This window comes from Triticum urartu, chromosome 7A (genome assembly GCF_056163025.1).
Source record: "Triticum urartu cultivar PI428250 chromosome 7A, HENAU_Tu73, whole genome shotgun sequence".
Lineage (NCBI taxonomy): Eukaryota > Viridiplantae > Streptophyta > Magnoliopsida > Poales > Poaceae > Triticum > Triticum urartu.
Window position 1 is genome coordinate 101,905,314 of NC_141879.1, and position 24,125 is coordinate 101,929,438.

Consider the following 24,125-nt stretch of genomic DNA (forward strand, 5'->3'; position numbering starts at 1 on the left):
TCTCCTTCGGTGCAGAGGCCAGGGACGACTTCCAATGGCCGCTGCATCAAATTAAACGATCACGGACGACTGGACGAGTTCCACTCTGATTTTAAGTCAGCGAAGCATCCAAAGATGAGGACTTGTTCCATTCTGATTACCCCCGGAAAATGGCAGAGAGAGAGAGAGAGACTGTCAGACAACCTGAGAGCCACCCTGGCCAGCTAGAGCTGAACAAGAACGATCCTCTGCAGCCATGGGATCAGTCAGACTGATCTGAGCCGTTAATCACGCTCCGGCACACAGGTCAGATGTCATCAACCAAGCATAAGAGCATCTCCAACACGCGCGCCAAACTAGTGCCGCGCCGCAAAATCCCCCGTTTTAGCACGCGCGCAATCGGAATAGTTGCTCCAGCGGGAGCGCGAAGACAGCGCGCGCGGCATACGTAGTCCAGCGCGCGGGCCGAAACGCAATCGCGCGCCGCTTATTTGCTGCGCCCGCTCCCGGCGCTGGACTCTCGCGCGCTCGCTTGCACCTCCCACCCCCATCCAGCCGCGCCGCCGCCGCCGACCGCGCCACCCGGCGACTATTCCGGCGCTTCCCCGGCCTATCCCCGCCCCGCGCGCTTTTTCTCCGGCCCTCCTCTAGTCCCACCGCCCCGCGCGCGTGCTGGTCCTCCGACAAACAGCGCCCGCGCGCTCGCTGCCGCTCGGCGCCCGCAAGGTGTTCAACAAAAAGCCTGTTTGTTTGAGTTGTAATAAACGAAATTGAACTATTTATTTTTATTTGTTTTGATCTTTTTGCTTCTGTTTCCGAATGCATATGTTGTTTGTGCGAATCGCGCGCGCTGCATTTTTGCGCGCTGCTGGAGCGACGCGCGCTGCATTTTAGTCTACCAGGCGATGGGCGCGTGCTAAAGCTGTTTTTTGCGCGCGCCGCGTTCGGCGCCTGTTGAAGATGCTCTAAGTGCTTGCCTCCTTATTAGTCTACCAATTTTATTTGTACATTAAGAAACACAAAACAAAACTAGTCACATTATATAACACCGATGAACATACATGTACGCACTCATGTCTAATGAAAATGGTCACACTAGACAGCCAATCCGGACACCTAGAAAGGCCTGCACTCATGTTAATTACTCACAGTCTTCGTGCATGTTCTCCAGGTGAAATTACACTCCTGTACATGTTCGATCAATTGGCAACAGACCACATGCATGCATCCATGCATGAGGCTTTCTTCCCAAACTACGGCCCCGGCCGACGACCGTACTCTGCAGCTGTGTGTCGCCATTCGTGTCATGACGTGGGCGCTGAACATGGCGCATGCATGCCGTGGGCGAGGTCAAGGAGAGAGACAGATTAAGCGACGAACATGGTCGCCTTCTTCCCCAATTCCGGCTCCAAGCAAGCCTCGTAGGCGAGGTCCAGGGCCGGCCATCGTCTCTGCCGGCGAGCGTCAAAGACGTACGCCAAGGTGTGGGCGGCGATCCCGTACGTGCAGCCGGGACAGGGGCGGGGTCGATGGAGGCTGCCTGCCAGCCTGCGACGGTGAGGCGGCCTACCTAGCTAGCTAGGAGTACTCCGTAGTTGTCAGCGAGAAGGGAACGGATCGACGTGGAGCTGCCGGCCGGAGCTGCGGCACGGTGAGCGACGGGAACCGAAAGAAGCTCACGGATCGTGTTTGTTTCCGTCCAGCGAACCAACCAACCAAAGAATTAATTTCTTGATCCTAAAAAAAAAGAATTAATCCCTTTGTTTTTGCGCACGCCTAACATTAATTCCTCCTCGCCCTCGATCGTGGAGTGGAGGTCGTGGAGCGGCCGGCAGCCACCGCGCCGCGCGTGTCAAAGACGCCGGTCGAGGTAGCCACGCGCGCGCGCGGCGATTATACCAAGGAAAAAGGCCCAGTGGTTGGCGGCTGCGTGATGCGATGGGCCCGGCGGCGTGCGGCGGGAGGCAGGGCATTCGGTGATAGAGTTCAATTTTACATCACCAAGTGGCATCGTGTTTTGACCCTTTTCTAAAACCTATTCGAAATTTGACCATAGTTTGATTTTTTTTAAAATCTGACCCTTTTGCGTTGATATATGCATACGGAGCGATAGTCTGTGTTTTTGCGTTGATAGTGTGTGCATACAATATAGTCTGTTTTTGTGCTGATAGTGTGTGCATACCATATAGTCTTGCGAGCAAATCTGATGGACGTAAAGTACTCTACATCAAGATGTATTTGCATCATGCTAGTTATGTCCAAACCATCAACACAAGTCTAAAATTGACAAGAAATGAACAACCTTGTTCTGCAGTAGTACCGAAGAAAGAACCGAATTATTGCTAGGTGGCAAAATCAATTTAGTCATTGACCTTCATTTATTTATTTATCAATTGTCTTTCTCATGCCACTAATTAAATTTAGTTGGTTGTCGACATGCATTGCAGTAATTGACTAGCAAATAGAGTCTAGCTGCCTTAAGAAAGCCTACCAATCTGCGTAGTAAGCAGCAATTGACTGGCAGATAGACATGCATTGCAGTAATTGACTAGCAAATAGAGTGTAGCCGCATGGAAGCCAACCAATCTAGTAAGCATCTACTCCCTCCATTCCTAAATATTTGTCTTTCTAGACATTTTAAATGATTATTACATACGGATGTATGTAGACATGTTTTAGAGTGTAGATTCACTCATCTTGCTCCGTATGTAGTCACTTGTTGAAATGCCTAGAAAGACAAGTATTTAGAAACGGAGCGAGTAGTAAGAAGGCATGTCATTATTGATTCACTTTCCCATGAGAAACCCTGTAAAAAATAAATGCACGCCTAGGGATACCCGTTAGCCGGTCAGCGATGGTCTGGCTTGCGCCACCGCAACCTCTTTGTTCTCTTCACCATGCCCTTCACTTAAGACCATCTCTATATATACTAGCAATGGTGATTCATCCGCGTGCGGGGTGCGCGTGTGACTTAGGCGTGAGGCGTGAGGCGATCCTCTCCTGGTGTGGTGGTTCTGCTTCTAGTCATAGTCATGGCCGGTGAGTGATCTATTGACCCAGACCATGTGCTGCCTGAATCTCTTATGAGACTCTGGCGCGCGGGGTGGACCAGGTAAGCTTTTCTGTCCGTGCGACGGCGAGAGCGAGAAACCGAGCAAAAATGGGGATGCAGCCGCAGACAGAGCAAGCGAAGGAAATGGAGGAGCCGCACATTGAGCGGCTTCCCGCCGACCTCCTTGCGCACGTGCTCTCCCTCCTCTCCTCTTTCCACGATCTGGCCGTGTACGGATTACTACCAGTCATGGACGCGCCATGGTTCCCAAGCTTACGGCTCCGTTGTGCTGAGTGATGACTCACTTACAGACAAAAAGCAAACATCCAACACAGGCATTGCACCACAACCCTAAGCAAGCAGCAACATTAATTCTGCTAGAGATCGAGGCAACTAAGACCTATCATAAGATGCACCCTCACGCATGAACTCCACGATGGCATCCTCAAGTGGCGGCGGCGGCTGCGGCGGGCATGGCCACCATCTGGCGCCGGCACATGGGGCAGCTCCCCTTGGCGCGCAGCCACCTCCCGACGCACCGTCCGTGGAACCGGTGCCCGCACGGCGTCTCCTTCCACGCGCCCGTCGCCGCGTCGTCATCGTCGTGGTCCTCCTCCATGCAAATCGGGCAGCCCTGGCCGTCGGACGGCGCCTCCACGGCCTTCAGCGCCTCGGCCACCGCCTCGCCCAACGCCGGGTCGCATGGAGCATCAGGGTCGTCTGTGTCCGCCATGGCCAAATCGGAATTAAAATCAAGCTCGCGAAACAGCGCGTCGGCGTATGCTTGCTGCTGCTGTTGTTGTCGCAGCAGGTGCATGCTGTCGGCGCCGTCCTGGGCGATGCCTTGTGCTAGGCCATCGTCTAGCGATTGCAGCGCTCCGTAGAACAAGTCCCCGGCGGCGATGTCCATGGCAGGCGACGCCATCAAGGGGGACAAGTCGATCGACGATTCCTCTCGCGTAGGTACGTAGGAGTTGGAGTTGGCCAAGTGAGACTGGATCGGGAGCGATCGTGCGACTATGCTATGCGTCTGCCCGGGTGGCGGGTGGTATATTTGTAGTGGCATCGCCTTCGATCTAGGTGCGGGCTAGATTTTCACGTGACTACTTTTTTTTAGGGTTTCACGTGACTACTTGCTAGTACTACAATCGAGTCCGTTGTTCTGTTGGAAATTGAAAATACGCAACAGCGGAATTCCCTATATGACGCACGCTGCGTCAAATTACTGGCGAATCGCAGAGGCACGAGCAGAGTGGGCCGGCCCACTTAACGCAAGCACACGCTTCCTGTGTTTAGGGCCGTTCTGGAAGACTTTCTCCGGTTGTTTTAACTGAGTTTTCCCAGTTTCTGTTTCTTTACTGCTTGATATGGTTTCTTACTGCTTTTTCTTTTCATTTTTTTCCTCTCATGTTTTTTTCGTTTGTTAATAATATTTCACAGTTTTAAAATATGTTCGCGATTTCATAAAAAAATGTCCTTGATTTCCAAAATTTGTTTGAAAATTTTAAAAAATGTTGTCATTTTCAACTTCTTGTCCTGAGTTTGAAAAAATGTTCTTTTTTAAAAAATTGTTCACAGATTGAAATAATATTCTGTTTTCAAATTTTTGTTCACAGTTTCAGAAAATGCTCCCACTATCAAAAATTTGTTCACATATTCAAAAAATGTTCCTGATTTTCAGAAATTTGTTCACATAGTCCACAAATGTTCGTGTTTTTTATTTTTCTTCTCAAATTTAAAAATGTGTTCACTTTTTTGAAAATACAATTACTATTTTCAAAATAAGGTTTGTGTTTGGAATTTGAGAAAATGTTCCAATCTCACATTACCTTTAGGTTAGCGCGCCATATTAAACCAACAAATCTCATTAATTCCGTTGGCTAGCTGCGCTTGTAAGCAACAGGAGGTCCCATGTTCAATCCCTCATTCGAGCACTCATTTTTGGGATTTTTCACTATGTTACGCCAATGGCCGGCCTGGTTGGAGTCGCCTGTGCGTCCGCTCGGCAATTTGCCGCAACGAGCGGCACATATGAGTTCCCCGCAAGGCCGCAACAGCGCCTTCTATGATGCATAGAGTTCCGCTATTTGGGCCGGCCTGCGGCTTTTGTCACGCTCTTCTTATTGGAAAAAGTCCATTTCAAACCTTGAACTCGTAGAGGTCAGGCAGCACAAGAGAGCAACTAGTTAACGAGCGCTCCTTCAGGAGCTAGGCAGTGATCAGCGCCACTTGACGCGCTCTCGCCCATTCACCACATGTCGCGTTCTGGGCACTCCCTCGGATTTTTTTTCTGCACGCGTTTTTGGTTTTGTACACGGTTTTTTCTGGGGTTTTTCGACGTTTTGATTTTCCACAAGTATTTCTTAGATTTTCGATAAAGAAAATTTGAATTCTTTTTATTTTGCACGAAAATACGCGTTTTTTGTGAGAGTCACGATTTTGCTTCGCGAGAGTCACGGCCGTGCCTCTCGGAAACGAAAAAAATACGTTTTCTGTTTCTTTTGCTTCCGCGAGAGGTACGGTTGTGCTTTCGCGAGAGGCACAGCCATGTCTCTCGAAAACGAAAAAAATTGTGTTTTCTGTTTTTTTTCTTTCGTGAGAGTCATGGTTCTGTCTTTTTTTCCGTTTCTAAGAGGGACATCCATGACTCTCGCAAAAGTATAACCGTGCCTCTCATGAAAGAAAAAAAAACGTGTTTCTTCCCGTACCCACAGGTACGCATCGCATCCATAGGGAGTACCGAGTATCTAGTTTGTAAATATGAAAAGTTCACATAGCAGCCCATGTGGGCCCAGCCTTTTTCAGTAGCCGCCCCTGCACATGGGACTGGACTCTTTTTTCTTTTTTTAGGGTTACATGGGACTAGATTCAGTGGATGTTGAATTGGCATCCATGTATATTCAAATACACATCCAGCGAGGTAAGGACACCCGTGTTCCCTTTCGTATTTGATTTAAGAAGTTGCCGGCGGCCATGGCAACTCGGGTCATCACCAACCGCGTCGTTCAATCGGAAGAGGCTATAGGAGAAAGAAGCCGCAAGGGAGGAACAGGACGGAGCGAGGAGCCATGGCCGCCAGGAACTTCTTCGTCCGATCCCCCAAGGAGGAGGAATCCAGCGCCGCCATCCGAGGTACCCAGAAGAGAAAAGACCTCCCACCCTCTTTCAGTTCCACCACCGTCCCGGATCCATCTGGAAACCAATGCTGTTACTGCCTCTTTATGTTTGCTTCCTGCGCGTGTTATCTTGTTGCAGAGGCTGTCCTGTTGGGAGGGAAGAACGCCGCCATTGCAGGCACCGTGGTCGCGGTTCCCACGGTGCGTGTTTTTGTGTGCTGAATTCTTGTGTGCATGCTCGCATATATCCTGACTTCTGTCAGATTTGATCTTGCGCAGTTCGTTGCCTGTCGTGTCCTTCCTTGGGCCAAGCACAATCTGAACTACACCGCGCAGGCGCTCATCATATCGACAGGTACCATCCTACTGAATGATTCAGCCATCCTAGTTACTTGATCAGTGTCGGTGTTCTAGCTTCAGACAGTAGAAGGTGATACCGTACGTTAGATTGATGATGAAAGCCATTTCTTCAAGGATCATGCGTATTGCTTTACCACTATTGGATTTGGAGGTCGTCCGTAGCTCAAAAGGAAGATTATTCTTGTCTGCCATGCTCAAGCAACACAAAATTGGGAGTTTAATTGCTAAACAATATCCCTGTTTATTGGACAGCCTGTGTGGCCGGGTTCTTCATCACCGCGGATAAAACCATTCTACGAAACGCAAGGCAGAACACCATCGGGAGGATCGACGAGTCGACTTGATCCAGGACTGTACAGAATCGCAGGCCCTCTGTTCCATCCATGGATGGTGCTGCATGAGGAAACGTCGGATTAATTTCAGTTTCAGTTTGTATGTACCTGGCAGTGTAAAGAGAGTTGCTGCTTTCTAGAGCAGGAATACCGGTTCGTAGCGCTTACCTCGGAGGCGATATTCCTGGCGATCTAGGGTTGGTGCGTCGCCGCCGCCGGCGGCGGCCGCTGGCCCTGTGACCTCCTCGTCCTCCGGCAGCTACGCTGATCGTGAGTTCTCTTTATAAATCACTCATGTAGGAAATACTTATGTGTGGCTTGCAACATTTTTACTACATAGTTCCTGGAATATGTTTACCTCGATATGGAATTTACCGATGCACTTGAATATTGCTTGGAATACATGAATGGAATTAGTTCATGGAAGCCCGTACATATATGCTGGAAACAATATTTATTAATGTTAGAATATTTATTGTACTAAATGTATATTAGCCCGGGCACAACATATTATGGAATGCCAGGTTGTTCATGGGATTGGCTCCATGAATTGGTAAAGCCTGTGAATTCGAATTGTAATTCAAATTCAGCGTGCGACTCACACGTACGTGCTTATGGGACAGTTTGCAGATGAAACTCCTTGATGGTTACTAATGATCGTGGTTGGTTAAGTTAACCTGGAGTCTTTGTTTAAACAGATTTTATCTGGACATTTATCTGCAGTTTATACAGTTTGAAATTAACTGGAATAGCACTATATAAAGGTCCATAACCCCTAGCCTCAATTGATCATTGTGAGCGGAACCACGGAAAAGGATCGAGAAATAGGGGTTAGACCGTGTGCGTATATCTCTTATATTGGCACCAGAGCCGATTAAGGGTTTGACAATTTTGTTAGTCGTCGAATCAATTACGATCTGGATTAGTATTCCACTACGTACTCTGTCTTTCTTTCCTTAAAAAAGGGAAAGAGATAGGCATGTACGTACACAACAGCTCCACCCAAGATTAGATCGATCTGGCTCGATTCCTCTCGACCGAGCGCCGCCGCCGCATTGCTCGACCTCCACCAATCAGCGCCGCCGCTCCGCTCGCATCAGCGCCCAACGCCGCCGCATCCACCCAACGCCCACATCTCCACCTCTGGTCCGCCTCCCCATCCATCTCGGGCCGACCCTGCCACCGCTCGTGGCCGGCTCCTCCTCGACGTTCGCGCCGTTCCCCATCGACGTTCGCCCCGTCAACCTTGCCGAGCCGGAGGGAGCCCGCCGTGTTCGTCGCCAGCTTACTGCCGCCTCGTCAAGCTCGCCCTGACCAACTCTCGCCGGCCTGCTTCGCGTCCACGGCAAGGACTGCTCCGACATCAACAACGACAGGAACTTCAGGTAACTGAAGAAGAAACCAATTTCAATGGCTTCCAATGGGGTGTCCGCTGAATTACTCCGTGCCTACAAACTTGATGGAACAAACTACACGGTTTGGAAAAGGAAAATCATGTTCTTGCTTACGGCTGAGAATATTGATTATGTTTCTGAAACTCCGGCGCCTAACGAGCCAGCAGAGGATGCTACAGATGAAGAAAAGCAGGAATACAATGATGAACTGAAGCAATGGACCAAGGACAACAAGACTGCCAGAGTTTATATCCTTGGCTCGGTGACTGATTCGTTGGCTGCGGAATATGAGTCGGATAGAACAGCTTATGGAATAATGCTCAGGCTGGAACAAGATTTTGGAGAAGTTTCCCTTGTGAAGGTGCTTAGTCTTGTGAACAAGTTTCTGACATCGAAGATGGGTGATAAAATAGTCAATGAACACTTCAACAAGCTCTGTGTCTTGGCGGAAGAATTAAAAACTGCTGGTTATCCGTTCCAGGAGGAAGTACAAGTCATGGTTGTTCTGAATTCTTTGTCACCATCATGGGAACAGTTCAAGATTTCTTTTTGTCATTCAGAACGCACACTCAATATGAGGAACCTGAGGCAACACTTGCTAATGGAGGAGGATCGCAGGCTTAACTCAGGGAAAGATAAAGCTTCTTATCAGCCAGAGCTTCACCTTGGTGAGTACAAAAACAATGGGAACCGGAGGAATTGGAATAAGAGAGGAGGAGGACCGGACCTAAGGGACAAGATCAATTATAAACGTGACAGGGATCAAAGGAACTACAGAGATGAGAGGAGGGACAGGGGGCAGCATGGAAATAACAACAACAACTCTTTTCAGAAGATTGACAAGAGGAACTACAAGTGCCATAATTGTGGTAATACATGCCACTTCAGGTCAGAATGCACCAAGAGGAGGAAGCCGAACAGCGAAAGGGATAATTTTCACAAGGATGACAGCCGCAAGGGGAATTAATCCCCTGAAGGTATTACCGATGTTTATGTTTGCACTGAATCCTTATTTACTACTACTTTTCAGAATAGTTGGGTAGTAGATTCTGGTGCAACTTCACACATAGCTAGAGAACTTAGCTCTTTTGCCACACTCAAAACAATTCCAAAAGGAACAAGACATGTCTATTTAGGAACTCAAGCTAAAGCAGACATACTAGGAATTGTAAACTATGTGCTTAAACTCCCTGATGGAGGAAACTTAGTGTTGGAAAATGCACTTTATTCACCCGATATGAGAAGGAATCTAGTTTCAGTGTCCAAACTAGAGTCAATTGGATATAAAATTATCTTTGGTGATGGGAAGGCTAAAATTATCTTAAATGGAAGATTAGTACATTCAGGCGATAGACATGATGGACTATATTTTCTAAATGACATCATGGAAAATAATTGCTTAGTAGGCGAAGATAACTCCGTTGTGAGGAGTATAAATGGACAGAATAATTGTTCCGAATCTTACTTGTGGCATTTGCGACTTGGACATATATCTGAGAATAGGATTAAGAGACTTATTAGTTCTGGAATTTTGAACTTTAAGTGGGAGGATTATGGTATTTGTGAAGCATGTATTATGGGTAAAATGACAAGGTCGCCTTTTCCCAAAGCAAATAGATCAACAGAACAGCTTGCCATTGTTCACTCTGACATTTGTGGGGAATTTTCCACACCCACTTTGGGAGGGCAGAAAATCTACTTTATCACTTTCGTAGATGACTATTCAAGGTACGGTTATGTGTATTTGCTTAAACACAAATCGGAAGGATTTGATGCTTTTAAAGTGTTCAAAGCGGAAGTGGAAAATCAGCTAAACAAGAAAATTAAAATACTTAGAACTGACCGTGGTGGTGAATACACGTCAGGAATACTAGATGATTTCTGCAAAGAACATGGTATTATTCATCACTATACCTTGCCATATACCCCACAACAGAATGGAGTGGCGGAAAGAAGGAATAGGACTTCAATGGATATGGTTAGGTCTATGATGGCTTATTCTGACTTGCCATTGTCTTTTTGGGGAGAGGCACTTCACACTGCTGTATATTTGTTGAATCACTCACCTTCTAAAGCTGTAAGGGTAACACCCTATGAGCTTTGGAAGGGAAGGAAGCCCTCACTTCGCCATTTGGCAGTTTGGGGGTGTAATGCTCAAATAAGGATACCTAGCCAGTTGCGCACCAAACTACAATCTAAAAGTACCCCAGGAATTTTTATTGGTTATGCATCAGGTTCTAATGGTTACCGTTTTTGGGATCCTCAAAGAAAGAAATTGATTGAAAGTGGAGATGCAGTTTTTCTTGATTAGGATACACCTCGCCGTGCTAAACGAGCTAGGGTGGAATTATTAGTAGAACCTGAAGATATCTCTTTACCTGAAACTGAACCTCTAGTTCAGGAAAATAATGATGCTAGTCAATCTACTAACTCTATTTCGAATAGCATGCCTAGGAGAAGTGGGAGGAATACACAACCACCTGCATATTTAGATGAGTATTTTGTTTTTCTGGGGGAAGTGCACTCTAAAATTCAGAACTTAGAGGAAGAACCAAAATCATTCAAAGCTGCATTGGCAAGTCCTGAATCAAATCTTTGGATGGAAGCCATGCAGGAAGAATTAAACTCTATGAGGAAAAATAATGTTTGGGAATTAGTTGAATTACCAAACAATCGAAAGTCTATTGGTTCTAAATGGATCTTTAAAAGGAAACTGAATGCGACTGGTCAGGTGGATAAGTATAAAGCAAGGCTTGTTGCTAAAGGATTTACACAAATGGAAGGAGTTGATTTTGTAGAAACCTTTTCTCCCGTTGCTAAATTTACCTCCATACGGATCATTAGTGCATTAACCGCTTATTATGATCTGGAATTGCATCAAATGGATGTTAAAACAACATTCTTAAATGGAATGTTGGAAGAAGAAATATACATGAACCAACCAGAAGGTTTTGTGGAAAGGGGGAATGAAGGGAAGGTCTGTAAATTAAACAGGTCTATATATGGTCTTAAACAAGCCTCACGTCAGTGGTATATTCTTTTCGATAATGCAATCACGTCATATGGTTTTTCAATGACGGAAGGTGACCATTGTATCTATTTTAAGATAATAGGAAATAAATTTGTTTTGTTATCTCTTTATGTTGATGATATTCTCATTGCTTCAAATGATAAATCTACACTGATGGAAGTTAAAACCTGGTTATCCTCTAAATTTGACATGAAGGATATGGGGGAAGCTTCCTATGTTCTGGGAGTGGAAATACGTAGAGATAGAAGGAAGAGAATGTTGGGTTTGTCTCAAAAGGAATATCTCAATAATGTACTTCCGAGATTCTCTATGGAAAATTGCAAGCCTGTTAGAGTACCTATTCTTAGGGGAACTAAACTTAATGAGGAAATGTGTGCTAAAACTCCCGAGGAAAAGAAACAAATGAGCAATATTCCTTATTCATCTGCATTGGGTTCTTTAATGTATGCTATGCTATTTACAAGACCTGATATATGCCATGCCGTGGGTTTGTTGAGTAGATATCAAGTGAACCCTGGACCTGAGCATTGGAAACAGATTAGGAACACTTTGCGTTATGTCAAAGGAACTATGGACTATTTTCTGTGTTTTAATGGACACAATCTTCAGCTGCAGGGGTTTACTGATGCTGATTGGCAAGGGGATCTTGATGACCGGAAATCGACTTCTGGTTATCTGTTTACAATAGCAGGAGGAGCTATTTCCTGGAGTAGCAAGAAGCAAGATTCTGTAGCACTTTCATCTATGGAGGCTGAATATATTGCTGCGTCGGAAGCTGTGAAAGAAGGTGTATGGTTAAAGGGGTTTCTTGCGTCTCTCGTGGTGGTGGAAAGCGCTTCATATCCTGTTATTATTTTCTGTGATAACCAGGCGGCAATCAAGGTCTCAAAGGATCCCAAGTTTCATAGCAAAACCAAACATATTGAGGGAAGATATCATTACATTCGTGACGTCGTTAATAGATTAAGAACAGTTCGTTTAGATTATTTACCTAGTGTGGACATGGTTGCCGATCCACTGACTAAACCTCTTAGTCAGGAAGTATTTTGTAAACATGTTTGCAACATGGGTGTTCGTTTATGGAATTAGAATGTTTTAGCCAAGTGGGAGATGTAGGAAATACTTATGTGTGGCTTGCAACATTTTTACTACATAGTTCCTGGAATATGTTTACCTCGATATGGAATTTACCGATGCACTTGAATATTGCTTGGAATACATGAATGGAATATAGTTCATGGAAGCCGGTACATATATGCTGGAAACAATATTTATTAATGCTGGAATATTTATTGTACTAAATGTATATTAGCCCGGGCACAACATATTATGGAATGCCAGGTTGTTCATGGGATTGGCTCCATGAATTGGTAAAGCCTGTGAATTCGAATTGTAATTCAAATTCAGCGTGCGACTCACACGTACGTGCTTATGGGACAGTTTGCAGATGAAACTCCTTGATGGTTACTAATGATCGTGGTTGGTTAAGTTAACCTGGAGTCTTCGTTTAAACAGATTTTATCTGGACATTTATCTGTAGTTTATACAGTTTAAAATTAACTGGAATAGCACTATATAAAGGTCCCTAACCCCTAGCCTCAATTGATCATTGTGAGCGGAACCACGGAAAAGGATCGAGGAATATGGGTTAGACCGTGTGCGTATATCTCTTACATCCTGCAAAGTTTGATCTTCTGTCCTCCGGCGGCTACGCCGACCGAGAGTTTTTTCATCGTTGATCACCGGATTCACGGCCTTCTCGTCGGAGGCTGTCCGGTCATCATGAAAATTTTAAACTGGAATTGTAACGGGCTCGGAAACGCTGCAGCAGTTCGTGCGTTGTTGGATGTCTAGCGAGCATGCAACCCAGACGTGATGTTTCTGTCAGAGACTCACTTGGAAAGCTACCCGGCTGAATGTTTACGAAGGAGATTAAACATGGATCATAAATTGGTGTGTGCGGGAGATGGTCGGAAAGGTGGTTTGATACTGGTTTGGAAAAAAGAAGTGAAAATACAAAGGATGGAGCTTGACCCCATGTTCGTTGATGTAATGGTAGAAGATGAGAGCAATGTTAAGTGGAGACTGACGGGTATGTATGGCGAGTTCAGATGGGAAGATAAGTATAAAACTTGGGAAAGGATGCGTCGGTTGCATCAGATCAACAATTCACCATGGCTTCTAATTGGGGATTTGAATGAGATCCAGTTCTTGACTGAAAAGGTTGGTGGAAATCCTAGACCGCAATAGTATATGCAAGCTTTTCAATCTGCCATTTATGACTGTGAGCTAAGGGACATGGGTTTCCTGGGGGACCAGTTCACGTGGCAGCGAGGTCGCATTAGAGAGCGGCTGGACCGTGGCCTGATTAATGACTCTTGGGGTGCCCTATACCCCCATGCAGCTTTACAGAATCTAAGTTACAACCATTCTTATCATAGACCCTTGCTTGTGGACACGGAATATTACTTACCTAGCACTGGAAGTGGCAACCAGGTGAAGCTCTTTGAGGCTAGATGGTTGAGAGAAAATAGCTTTGCTGATCTAGTCCAGGAAACATGGCAGAGGGTTGAAACCAATCCGAACCTCACTTCGGTACAGGCCAAACTGGACCGTATGCATGGGATGTTCCATGACTGGGATCAGAGAGTGCTCAAGAAGCCAAAGAAGAGACTTCGGCAGACACAAATGGAGTTGGAAAAATTAATGACTGGCCCTATGAATGATGAGACAGAGGAGAGGAGAAAAGAGCTTTCTGAATTGATTGAGTTTTTGCTAGAACTCGAGGAAATACATTATATGCAAAGATCAAGATCCAACTGGCTCCAGTTCGGTGATCGCAATACGGGTTTTTTTCAGGCATATGCTACGGCAAGACGGAAGAAAATTTTTATTAAAAAATTAAATGACGGACAGGGAAATATATTGGAAGGTACGACTCTTCTTAGTCCACATATACGAAGCTACTTTAATAACTTGTTCAGCTCAGAAGTTCAACAAGTTGATCCGGCGATACTACAAAAGGTCCAGTCCAAAGTGACAGCGCAAATGAATGATTTCTTAATTGCACCGTACACTGCAGATGATGTTCGCAAGACTGTGTTTAGTATTGGTGATCTAAAAGCACCTGGACCGGACGGCCTCCATGCATTATTTTTCAAAAAGTTTTGGCATGTCCTGGGTGATGCCATTACACAGGAGGTATTATTTGCGTTAAATAATCGTCAGATTCCGGTTGAGTGGAACGATACGTCTATTGTGCTGATTCCAAAAATAGACTCACCTGAAATGATTACTCAGTATAGACCAATAACTCTATGCAACGTTTTGTATAAGATCATCTCAAAAATGTTAGCTCTGAGACTGAAGAGTATCCTACCAGAAATTATTTCGCCAACTCAGAGTGCCTTTGTTCCTGGTAGATTGATAACGGATAATGTGTTGATTGTGTATGAGTGTATTCACAAAATCAAGAATAAAAGAGCTGGGCGGACAGGCTTGTGTGCAGTAAAGCTAGATATGCATAAGGCTTATGACCGTGTGGAATGGAACTTTTTGAGAAGCATGATGCAGAAGCTTGGTTTTCATGCACAATGGATTGAGATGATTATGTCTTGTGTTAGCTCTGTGAGATACAAGGTTAGATTTAACTCTCACGAAACAGAAATTTTCACTCCGACGAGGGGTATTAGACAGGGGGACCCTCTCTCTCCATATTTGTTCCTTATTTGTGCAGAAGGACTTTCTAGTATGTTGCAGTATGAAGAAGAAGTTGGTGGCATGGATGGGATTAGGGTGTGTAGAAATGCACCATCAGTTTCACACCTTTTATTTGCTGATGATTCTCTAATTCTCATGAAAGCAGATGTGTTAAATACAACTTCCTTACAGCAGACGCTAGATACCTATTGCCAGAGTTCAGGACAAATGGTGAGTTTGGCTAAGTCAAGTATTTTCTTCAGTCCAAATACAAGTGTAGTGTCAAAAGCGGAGATTTGTGAGATTTTGCACATTGATACAGAAGCATTATCTGACAAATACCTAGGCCTCCCAGCTCTAGTGGGAGCTGATAGAAGTGACTGCTTCAGACATTTTGTAGAGAGAATTAAAATTAGATTATTGGGATGGATGGAAAAAATATTATCTACAGGAGGGAAGGAGATCTTATTAAAAACTGTGGCCCAAGCTATTCCTGTTTTTGCTATGTCTGTTTTCAGCTTGCCGAAGGGAATTTGTAAAGAGATCACGGATGCTATTGCACAATTCTGGTGGGGTGATGATAAGGAGACCAAAAAAATGCATTGGATGGCGTGGTGGAAGTTGTGTATCCCTAAGAGTGAAGGAGGCATGGGGTTCCGTGACCTCTACTCTTTTAACTTGGCAATGTTGTCCAAGCAATGTTGGAGGTTGATCAATGACCCGCATTCTTTGGTTGCGAGAGTTCTCAAGGCAAAATATTACCCAAATGGTTCCCTTATTGATGCTACACCAAAAAATGGGTCGTCCTTCACATGGCAGAGTATTTTGAAGGGGTCGGAAACTTTCAAGAAAGGATACATTTGGAGGATTGGGACTGGTGAACATGTTAACATATGGACGGATCCGTGGATTCCCTCTAGTCCGGATAGAATGGTGATATCACCGAGGGGTCAAACGGTCCTAACCAAAGTTTGTGAATTAATAGATATGGCTAATGGTACGTGGGATGAGGCGCTAATAACAAGTTTATTCAATCCAGTGGATGCCCACAGAATTATTCAGATTCCACTACACTTGCATGGTTTTGATGACTTTGTGGCATGGCACCCGAACAGGACAGGTATTTTCTCAGTAAAGAGTGCATATCATATGCAGTGGATGCATAGTTTTCGGGCGCATGCAAATACGATGGGACACCCCGGTGGCTCTACCACTCGGGCAGTGTGGAATACTCTCTGGAAACTTCAGATTCCACGTAAAGTACAGATTTTTTGTTGGCGAGCACTACGAGGAGTTATCCCACTAAGAGCTATACTTACTAACAGGCACATTGGTTCCAATGGTGCTTGTCCTATCTGTCATCAAGGGGCCGAGGATATCCGTCACTTAATGTTTTTATGCTCGAATGCACGACACTTGTGGACGAAGCTGGGCATCACAAATATCATCGACCAAGCGATCCAGGTTGATAGATCGGGGTCTGCGATCTTGGAATTTATCTTATCATTGCCGTACCAGCAGCTTGAGATGCACCCAATAATTAACTTCAAACAAGTAATAGCCGTTGGGGGTTGGTACCTTTGGTGGATCCGTAGAAAAGTGACGCACAATGAATCAATTCCTCCCCCTTGGAGATGGGCACTCTCTGTGTTATCAATCTCAAGCAACCATCAGAGGGCTACATCGCTGGTGAGAATTTCCCCTGAAGCAAAGTGGTGTAAGCCGGACCCTCGGTTCATTAAGTTAAATGTTGATGTGGCGTACTACTCGGACGAAGGGGTAGGTGCTACGGCGGCTATCCTGCGTGATGACAAAGGTAATTTCTTGGGAGCCCAATGCAAGTTTATACCTGTTGCGGTGGATGCAATAACAATAAAAGCGTTGGCCATGCGAGACGGGCTGATTTTTGCTAACTCCTTTGGGAGTAACCGGGTAGAAGCTGAATCAGATTCTTTGCAAGTAATCAATTATTGTGATGGACAAACCATATGGTGGGACTCGGCGGCGGCAATATTCGCAGAATGTTTGGACACTAGTACTTCAATAGGGAAGGTCATTTATAAGCATTGTTATAGATCTTGTAATCAAGTGGCTCATATGCTAGCTCATTTTAGTTACTGTAATAAGACTTCATTTAGTTGGTTGGACGAGCCCCCTGACTTTATTGTCAGTAAGCTCGTAGACGATGTAAACATTATTTAAGTTTTAATAAAACTAGCCATGATGGCCTTCCCTTTAAAAAAAGAGTTGCTGCTTTCTAGGGCAGTAGATTCCGTTTGCTCCCAGTTGGAAAGTGGAATAAAAGATGGAATGTTTTCCTTGTGCCCATGTGAAGTGTTAAGAGCCTGTTTGGGACTGCTCTGCTTCTTAAAATTCAGCTCCGCTTCAGAAAACACAAGCCAAACGGGGTAGCTCCACGATATGCCGCTCGACAAAAAAACTAGAATCTGAGATACAACTCCCAGTTTTTTATGAAGCTCTTCAGGAGGTGCTCCAAAAAACTCTAAAATCTGGAGTTAGGTGGAAATTACCCATCACTGCCATCAGTAAGTGGATACCCCTTCGTTTTCCCCCCTCAACCAATCAAATAGATCCTTTCCATCAAATTTCTCATTCTTAAAGCTGGAGGTAGATGGCAGCCAAATATTCTTTTTGGTAGTACTACAACTTCTAGATGGAATTGCTCCAGAGTGAATTTAGTGGAGCGAAACCGATTTTTATGAAGTGAAGTAGTCCCAAACAGGCCCTTAGTATGGTGCGGTGTAGTGTACTATTTGGAGTAGGTTTTGATCAAGTAGGCTCTGGATCTGATCCGTTTCTGTTGATTGGGCTGTGTGTTTGTTCACCTGCACCATCCTTGCTGCCGCCATGACTATGTGTCGCATCATGCGAGCGTTTCTTCTGTCCGGCCGAACAGTTTTCACTTTCGACGTAGCTATTTGGCCAGGCCATTTGCGTTTTTTTATCCGCGCTAGGTGACGCGATCGAGTTAGCCTGCTCCGCTTCGTTCATAGTTTTTTTTTTGTATTTACTAGGTTTCTTCGTCTTTTTAGTTTCTCGGTTGATTTTCATCTGTTTCTTTATCGGGTTCCATTGTTTTCCATTTTATTTTATTTGCACTTGTTTCTTTGGTTTTCCTTTTCATAATTTTTTATTTGGTTGTCTTTGTTTTTTGGTTTTCATTGGTTCTTTCATTTTTCTTTGTTTCTTTTACTTTTCATTCTACATTTTTTTATACGTCAAGAGCACTATTCAATTACATGTCTACGATTTTCCAAATTTTCAAGTATAACATTTTTAGTACACTATCAACATTTTTTTGAACGCTAACATTCAAGTACAAGTTTATCATTTCTTTGAGTACATGGTCAACATTTTTTCTACACACATTCTAACCATGTTTTAGATACTTGGTTAAAAAAAATACAAGATTAACATGTTTGAATACATGGTCAACATTTTTCAAATGCTTGATCAACATTTTCAAATACAAGATCAATATTTTCCAAATTTTTTTACATTTTTCTATGTGCATTTAACATTGTGCAAATGATTGATTAACATTTTTCAAATACAATTTTTTTAATACATGCTAAGCATTTTTTATACACATTTAAATTTTTTCAAATGCTCGGTTAACATTTTCAAATACTTATTCAACATTTTTTGAAATGCTTGATTAATATTTTTTAACACGTGATCAATAAATTTAATCATTTTCAATACATGGTCAACATTTTTATACATATTTATCATTTTTATTTAAATGCTCGATTAACATTTTTGAAATACCTGCTTAACATTAACATTTTTATAATACATGGTCAAAAAATTTCTATACACATTTAACATTTCAAATGCTTGATTTACATTTATAAAATAATTATTTACATTTTTTAAAATGCTTGAATTAACTTTTTTAAATACATTTTTCGTATACATGAGAAACATATTCTCTATGCACATTTAACATTTTTCAAATGTTTTATGTAAAGTTTTTATAATATATTTACTTAGAATATTTGAAAGCATAAACGAAAGTTCAAAAAGAAGTAACAAAAACGTGAAAAAAAACAAAAAAAACATGGGTGCGAGGAAAAACCTAATTGGGCTGGCCCATTTTGGGAACGCAAGACATGACACGAGCCATTTGTGACGCCCCCGATTCAATCATACACTAATCATTCACGCAAACGTGTACGATCAAGATCAGGGACTCACGGAAAGATATCACAACACAACTCTACAAAAAATAAGTCATGCAAGCATCATATTACAAGCCAGGGGCCTCGAAGGCTCGAATACAAGAGCTCGATCATAGACAAGTCAGCGGAAGCAACAATATCTGAGTACAGACATAAGTTAAACAAGTTTGCCTTAAGAAGGCTAGCACAAACTGGGATACAGATCGAAAGAGACGCATGCCTCCTGCCTGGGATCCTCCTAAACTACTCCTGGTCGTCGTCAGCGGGCTGCACGTAGTAGTAGGCACCTCCCGAGTAGTAGTAGTCGTCGTCGACGGTGGCGTCTGGCTCCTGGGCTCCAACGTCTGGTCGCAGCAATCGGGTATAGAAAGGGGGAAAAGAGGGAGCAAAGCAACCGTGAGTACTCATCAAAGTACTCGCAAGCAAGGAGCTACACTACATATGTATGCATTGGTATCAAATGGAATAAGGGTATCATATGTGGACTGAACTGTAGAAAGCCGGAATAAAAGGGGGATAGCTAGTCCTTTTGAAGACTGCGCTTCTGGTAACCTCCATCTTGCAGCAGGAGAAGAGAGTAGATGGTAAGTTCTCCAAGTAGCATCGTGTAGCATAATCCTAACCGATGATCCTCCCCTCGTCGCCCTGTGAGAGAGCGATCACCGGTTGTATCTCGCACTTGAAAGGGTGTGTTTTATTAAGTATCCGGTTCTAGTTGTCATAAGGTCAAGGTACAACTCTAAGTCGTCCTGTTACAGAAGATCATGGCTATTCAAATAGATTAACTTCCTTGCAGGGGTGCACCACATAACCCAACACGCTCGATCCCATTTGGTCGGACACACTTTCCTGGGTCATGCCCGGCCTCGGAAGATCAACACGTCGCAGCCCTACCTAGGCACAACAGAGAGGTCAGCACGCTGGTCTAAATCCTATGGCGCAGGGGTCTAGGCCCATCGCCCATTGCACACCTGCACGTTGCGAGGGCGGCCGGAAACAGACCTAGCCTAGCAGGCGTTCCAGTCCAATCCGGCACGCGCCGCTCAGTCGCTGATGTCACGAAGGCTTCGGCTGATACCACGACGTCGAGTGCCCATAACTGTCCCCGCGTAGATGGTTAGTGCATATAGGCCAGTGGCTAGACTCAGATCAAATACCAAGATCTCGTTAAACGTGTTAATTTGAAATAACCGCGAACGCCGACCAGGGCCAGGCCCACCTCTCTCCTAGGTGGTCTCAACCTGCCCTGTCGCTTCGCCACAAAGATCCACACAGAGAGCTGTCGGGAAAGTATGTCCTTCCAGCCCCCAATCCGTGAATCAACCGTGGGTACTCCTCGAGCCAACCCGGCTTTAGCCATCACATGTATCATGTATAAAGTATACAGTATATACTCGTGATCACCTCTCGAGTGATCATGGCCCGATACTATAGCATGGCAGACGGACAAGAATGAATGGCCACTGATTATAAACTAGCATCCTATACTAAGCATTAGGATTGCAGGTAAAGGTAACAACAGTAGTAGCAAGGACAGGCTATGCATCAGGATAGGATTAACGGAAAGCAGTAACATGCTACACTACTCTAATGCAAGCAGTATAGAGGAGAGTATGCGATATCTGGTGATCAAGGGGGGCTTGCCTGGTTGCTTTGGCAAGAGAGAGGGGTCGTCAACACCGTAGTCAAACTGGGGGTTGCCGGGAGTCTCGGGGTCTACCAGAAAGAAGTAACGGAGGGGGAACACAATAAATAATAGAGCAATCAAAGTAACACAAAGCATAACATGGCAATACGCAGTGCTAGGGGTGACCTAACGCAGTAGTAGGCGATACCGGTGAAGGGGGGAAACATCCGGGAAAGTATTCCTGGTGCTTCGCGTTTTCGGACAGATGAATCGGAGGGGGGAAGTTGCGAGTTCGATAGGTTAGGGATGTGTGGCAGACGAACGGACGACATATTCGGATTCGTCTTGTCGTTCTGAGCAACTTTCATGTACAAAGTTTTTTCCATCCGATTTACGGATTATTTTATATTAATTTTTAAAATTTTAATTCATTTTCTGAATTTTTTGAAATTGTTTAAATCGAATTGAAGGCAGAATGTGCATTTGTTACCTAGTGTTACCCTAGCCTATGTGCATGACAGTGGGACCCGAGGGGCTGGTCAACCATTTTACTTTGACTGGTCAAAAGGTGAGGTATGGCCCACATGTCATAGGCATCTAAATTAAATTAGTGTCTAGATTAGAATGGAGCCACATGTCATAGGCTATTAGGCTAATCTAACACTAAACTGATACTAACTAAACAGTAGAATTAATCCTAGGACTAATCTAGCTAATTAAATTAGACCCAACTAGTTTGGGCCGGCCGCACACACTCACACATATGTGCACTCACACGGCACACTCACACACATGCTAGAGGTTAAATCTATTTTCTGTTATCAGAAGATAGCATTTTGTAATTTTCATAGAACTTAAACCATGCATCAAATGTATTTGGTCCAGTGGGATAAAATGGAGTTTGTCAAGTATACTACCTTTCCATATTTTTTTTAGTCCTGTTAACAATTGTTTTGCCGGAGTTTAGGAGCTGTCGAGAGGGTTACTCATCATAGAATTAGAAAAGCTAGCTAGCGCGCTACAGTAACTGAATGTTACTGTAGCAGCAGCAGCAGCACACGCAGAGCAGCAGCTGTAGGCAGCGAGCAACAACGGCAATGGGGCAGCAGCGGCTGCGGGCGGCGAGGCCGGCCGGCCGTGGCTGCGTCAGGCATAGGCAGGCGACGGTCGCGGCAGCCAGCACCAGTTACAAACGGCGGCAGCAGGCGAGAAGCAGCAGCAGAGCAACAGTAGCAAAGGGAGCGGCACTGCAGCAGTCAGCACAGGCACGCGCACGCGAGCGGCAACAGGCGGGCGGGCAGGGGCACGCCGGGCGTGGCCCTGGCGAGCAGCGGGGGCGTGGTCGTGGGGTGAGGACGCGCAACAGGGAGGCGTGCAGGATGCGGCCGGCATTTAACCGCACACGCGCGCAGACGACGATCTTCAGGAGCGGCGACGATGAACGGGAAGGTATTCTACAGGGACCAAAAGGAGCAGCGGTTCGAGCCATTCGAACGAGGACACCACACTACGTCCGTAGATGACGCGAGCTAGGACGGCCGGAAGTGAAAGGGACGGTGACGTCCGACGGCGATGACGACGGTACTATATGGGGACTAGCCTACAGGGCACGGGAAGGAGTAAGGGGAGGTCGAGGAGGAGCGAGGGCTCACAGCGAAGCTCGTGGTGGGGCTCGACGAGGTCGTACGGGCCGGAGACGAGCGGATCGAGGCGGCGACCGTGGTGTCTCAGCCGGGGAAGATGAGGACGATGGCGAGGCTCCAAGGCAGTCCAGCTTGCGATGCTTTGCGTAGGCGACGAGGAGGAAGGCGCGCATCTCCTGGGAATCCTCTCGCCGCTCGGGGACGGCACTAGCCGCGAGGACGATGGCAGCGTTGCCAGGATGGTCGCGGATGACAGCTAAACCGAAGGGGGCGGAACGAGGGGAACGGATTGGGAGGACTAGGGTTTTCAGGGGCGGGGATGGCCTTTATGCGCCGTGGAGGGCCTCTGGATGGCTGCCCTGTGGCCGATCCAAGCCATGGACGCTGGGGGCGCGTCCAACACGCCTGCTGTGAACAGGAGGTAGGAGGGGACCTCCTCCTGGTGGGCTGGGTTAGCTCCTGTAGCACGCAAGCCCAAATGCATAAGGATTGGTTATTCTTTTTCTATTGTTTTCTATGTCTTTTATCTCTTCTCAGTTTTGCAATTTTTATAAATAACAATTGATTTTTTTCCAACATGGTATTTGGCGCATAAATACCAGTCAATATTTCAAGTCTGGACACAAAGTTTGAAGGCAATCGGAGTTAAGTAAATAATTGACTATTTTGAAAAAACCACTTTTAGTTGAGATTGGACCACTTATTAATTTCCTAGAAATTTATTCGTGAGACAATTAAAGTTAGTTTCAACATGACAATGATCAGGGGGATCTAAGGAATAAAGCGGACATTTTAGTTTTATAGTTCGAGAGAAATAATAATTTGACTTGTCTTTTAAATTTGAATTTGGACCGGATCCGAACCAACGCGAGTTTAACACAGTAATCGCGATGACCTGGCGCCATTAACATAGGATTATTGTAGCTTAATTATCCGGGCGTCACACCGTTGTCTCGCTCTAAGTGAGACATATCACCTCCCCCTTGCCACTTTTTCTAGAGTCTAGCACCTCGAGCAATTTATATGTATAAAGCACATCCCAACTGGGCTAAGGGCACCTCCAACGCTGACGCTTAAACCGCTCGCGTCTGTCCGAGCCGAACAGTCCGGCCTTCCTGGTGGAGCCGGTTTAGCGATGACGTTCTTCTCCCATGCGCGTGTGGTGGCGGGGCTTTGCAGGTTGGCGTGATAGTCCTCGGCATTGCGATGGCGGTGGCGGAGCGGGCCGTGGGGAGCCAACGGAGGTGGATGCTTGGCGGCCAGAGGTGTTGGTTGCCATGGGGCTACCTCGTGTGGATCTAGAGTGGATCAGGTCTGATGGGCGATGATCCCCCTCCCGGCAGCACCGGCTGGCAGCCGGCAGCGTGTGCTGACTTCCAGTGATGGGGTTGGACTTGGTCCCCGTGTCAGAGGTTGGTTGCTCCCCGCGCGTGCTCTAGTCCCGCTCTGCCCAGTTGAGGCGGTGTTTTGTTGTTTGGTTGGGGTGTCGACCACGTGTTATGGCGGTGGTGACGAGTTCGCCCGAGGATGCCGCGGTGGCGACACTGGATGGTGGGCTCGATTGCTCTTTTCCGGCAGGCTCCATGGTGGCGGTGGTGGCTGCACCTCTTGGTGATATGAGCGGCAATGGGTGGAGTAGTGGGAGGTTCTGGCTTTCTCCGACATTGCCCAGATCTGGTGTAACTAG

The 24,125-nt window shown here is 45.6% G+C and overlaps 2 protein-coding genes, 1 long non-coding RNA gene and 1 other non-coding gene across 4 annotated transcripts; 1 reads left to right on the forward strand and 3 right to left on the reverse strand.

Moving 5' to 3' along the window:
- Window positions 1-172: 172 nt before the first annotated feature.
- Window positions 173-303, reverse strand: LOC125526237 (small nucleolar RNA U3). Its single transcript, XR_007291646.2, has one exon. It is a non-coding gene; the product is annotated as a small nucleolar RNA U3 (small nucleolar RNA).
- A 3,173-nt stretch (window positions 304-3,476) lies between these two features.
- Window positions 3,477-3,956, reverse strand: LOC147958275 (uncharacterized). The gene has a single exon (XM_087532560.1). The coding sequence runs from the start codon at window positions 3,954-3,956 to the stop codon at window positions 3,477-3,479; it is 480 nt and encodes a 159-aa protein (XP_087388686.1).
- Window positions 3,957-5,976: 2,020 nt separating this feature from the next.
- On the forward strand, window positions 5,977-7,260 carry LOC125524891 (early nodulin-93). The gene is made up of 4 exons (XM_048689924.2): window positions 5,977-6,163; window positions 6,287-6,348; window positions 6,427-6,502; window positions 6,760-7,260. The coding sequence occupies exons 1-4, from the start codon at window positions 6,100-6,102 to the stop codon at window positions 6,849-6,851; spliced, it is 294 nt and encodes a 97-aa protein (XP_048545881.1). The 5' UTR covers window positions 5,977-6,099; the 3' UTR covers window positions 6,852-7,260.
- An 11,920-nt stretch (window positions 7,261-19,180) lies between these two features.
- LOC147958276 (uncharacterized) lies at window positions 19,181-22,827 on the reverse strand. Its single transcript, XR_015610892.1, has 2 exons — window positions 22,448-22,827; window positions 19,181-19,512 (listed from the first exon to the last, which is right to left on the reverse strand). It is a non-coding gene; the product is annotated as an uncharacterized LOC147958276 (long non-coding RNA).
- Window positions 22,828-24,125: the final 1,298 nt, after the last annotated feature.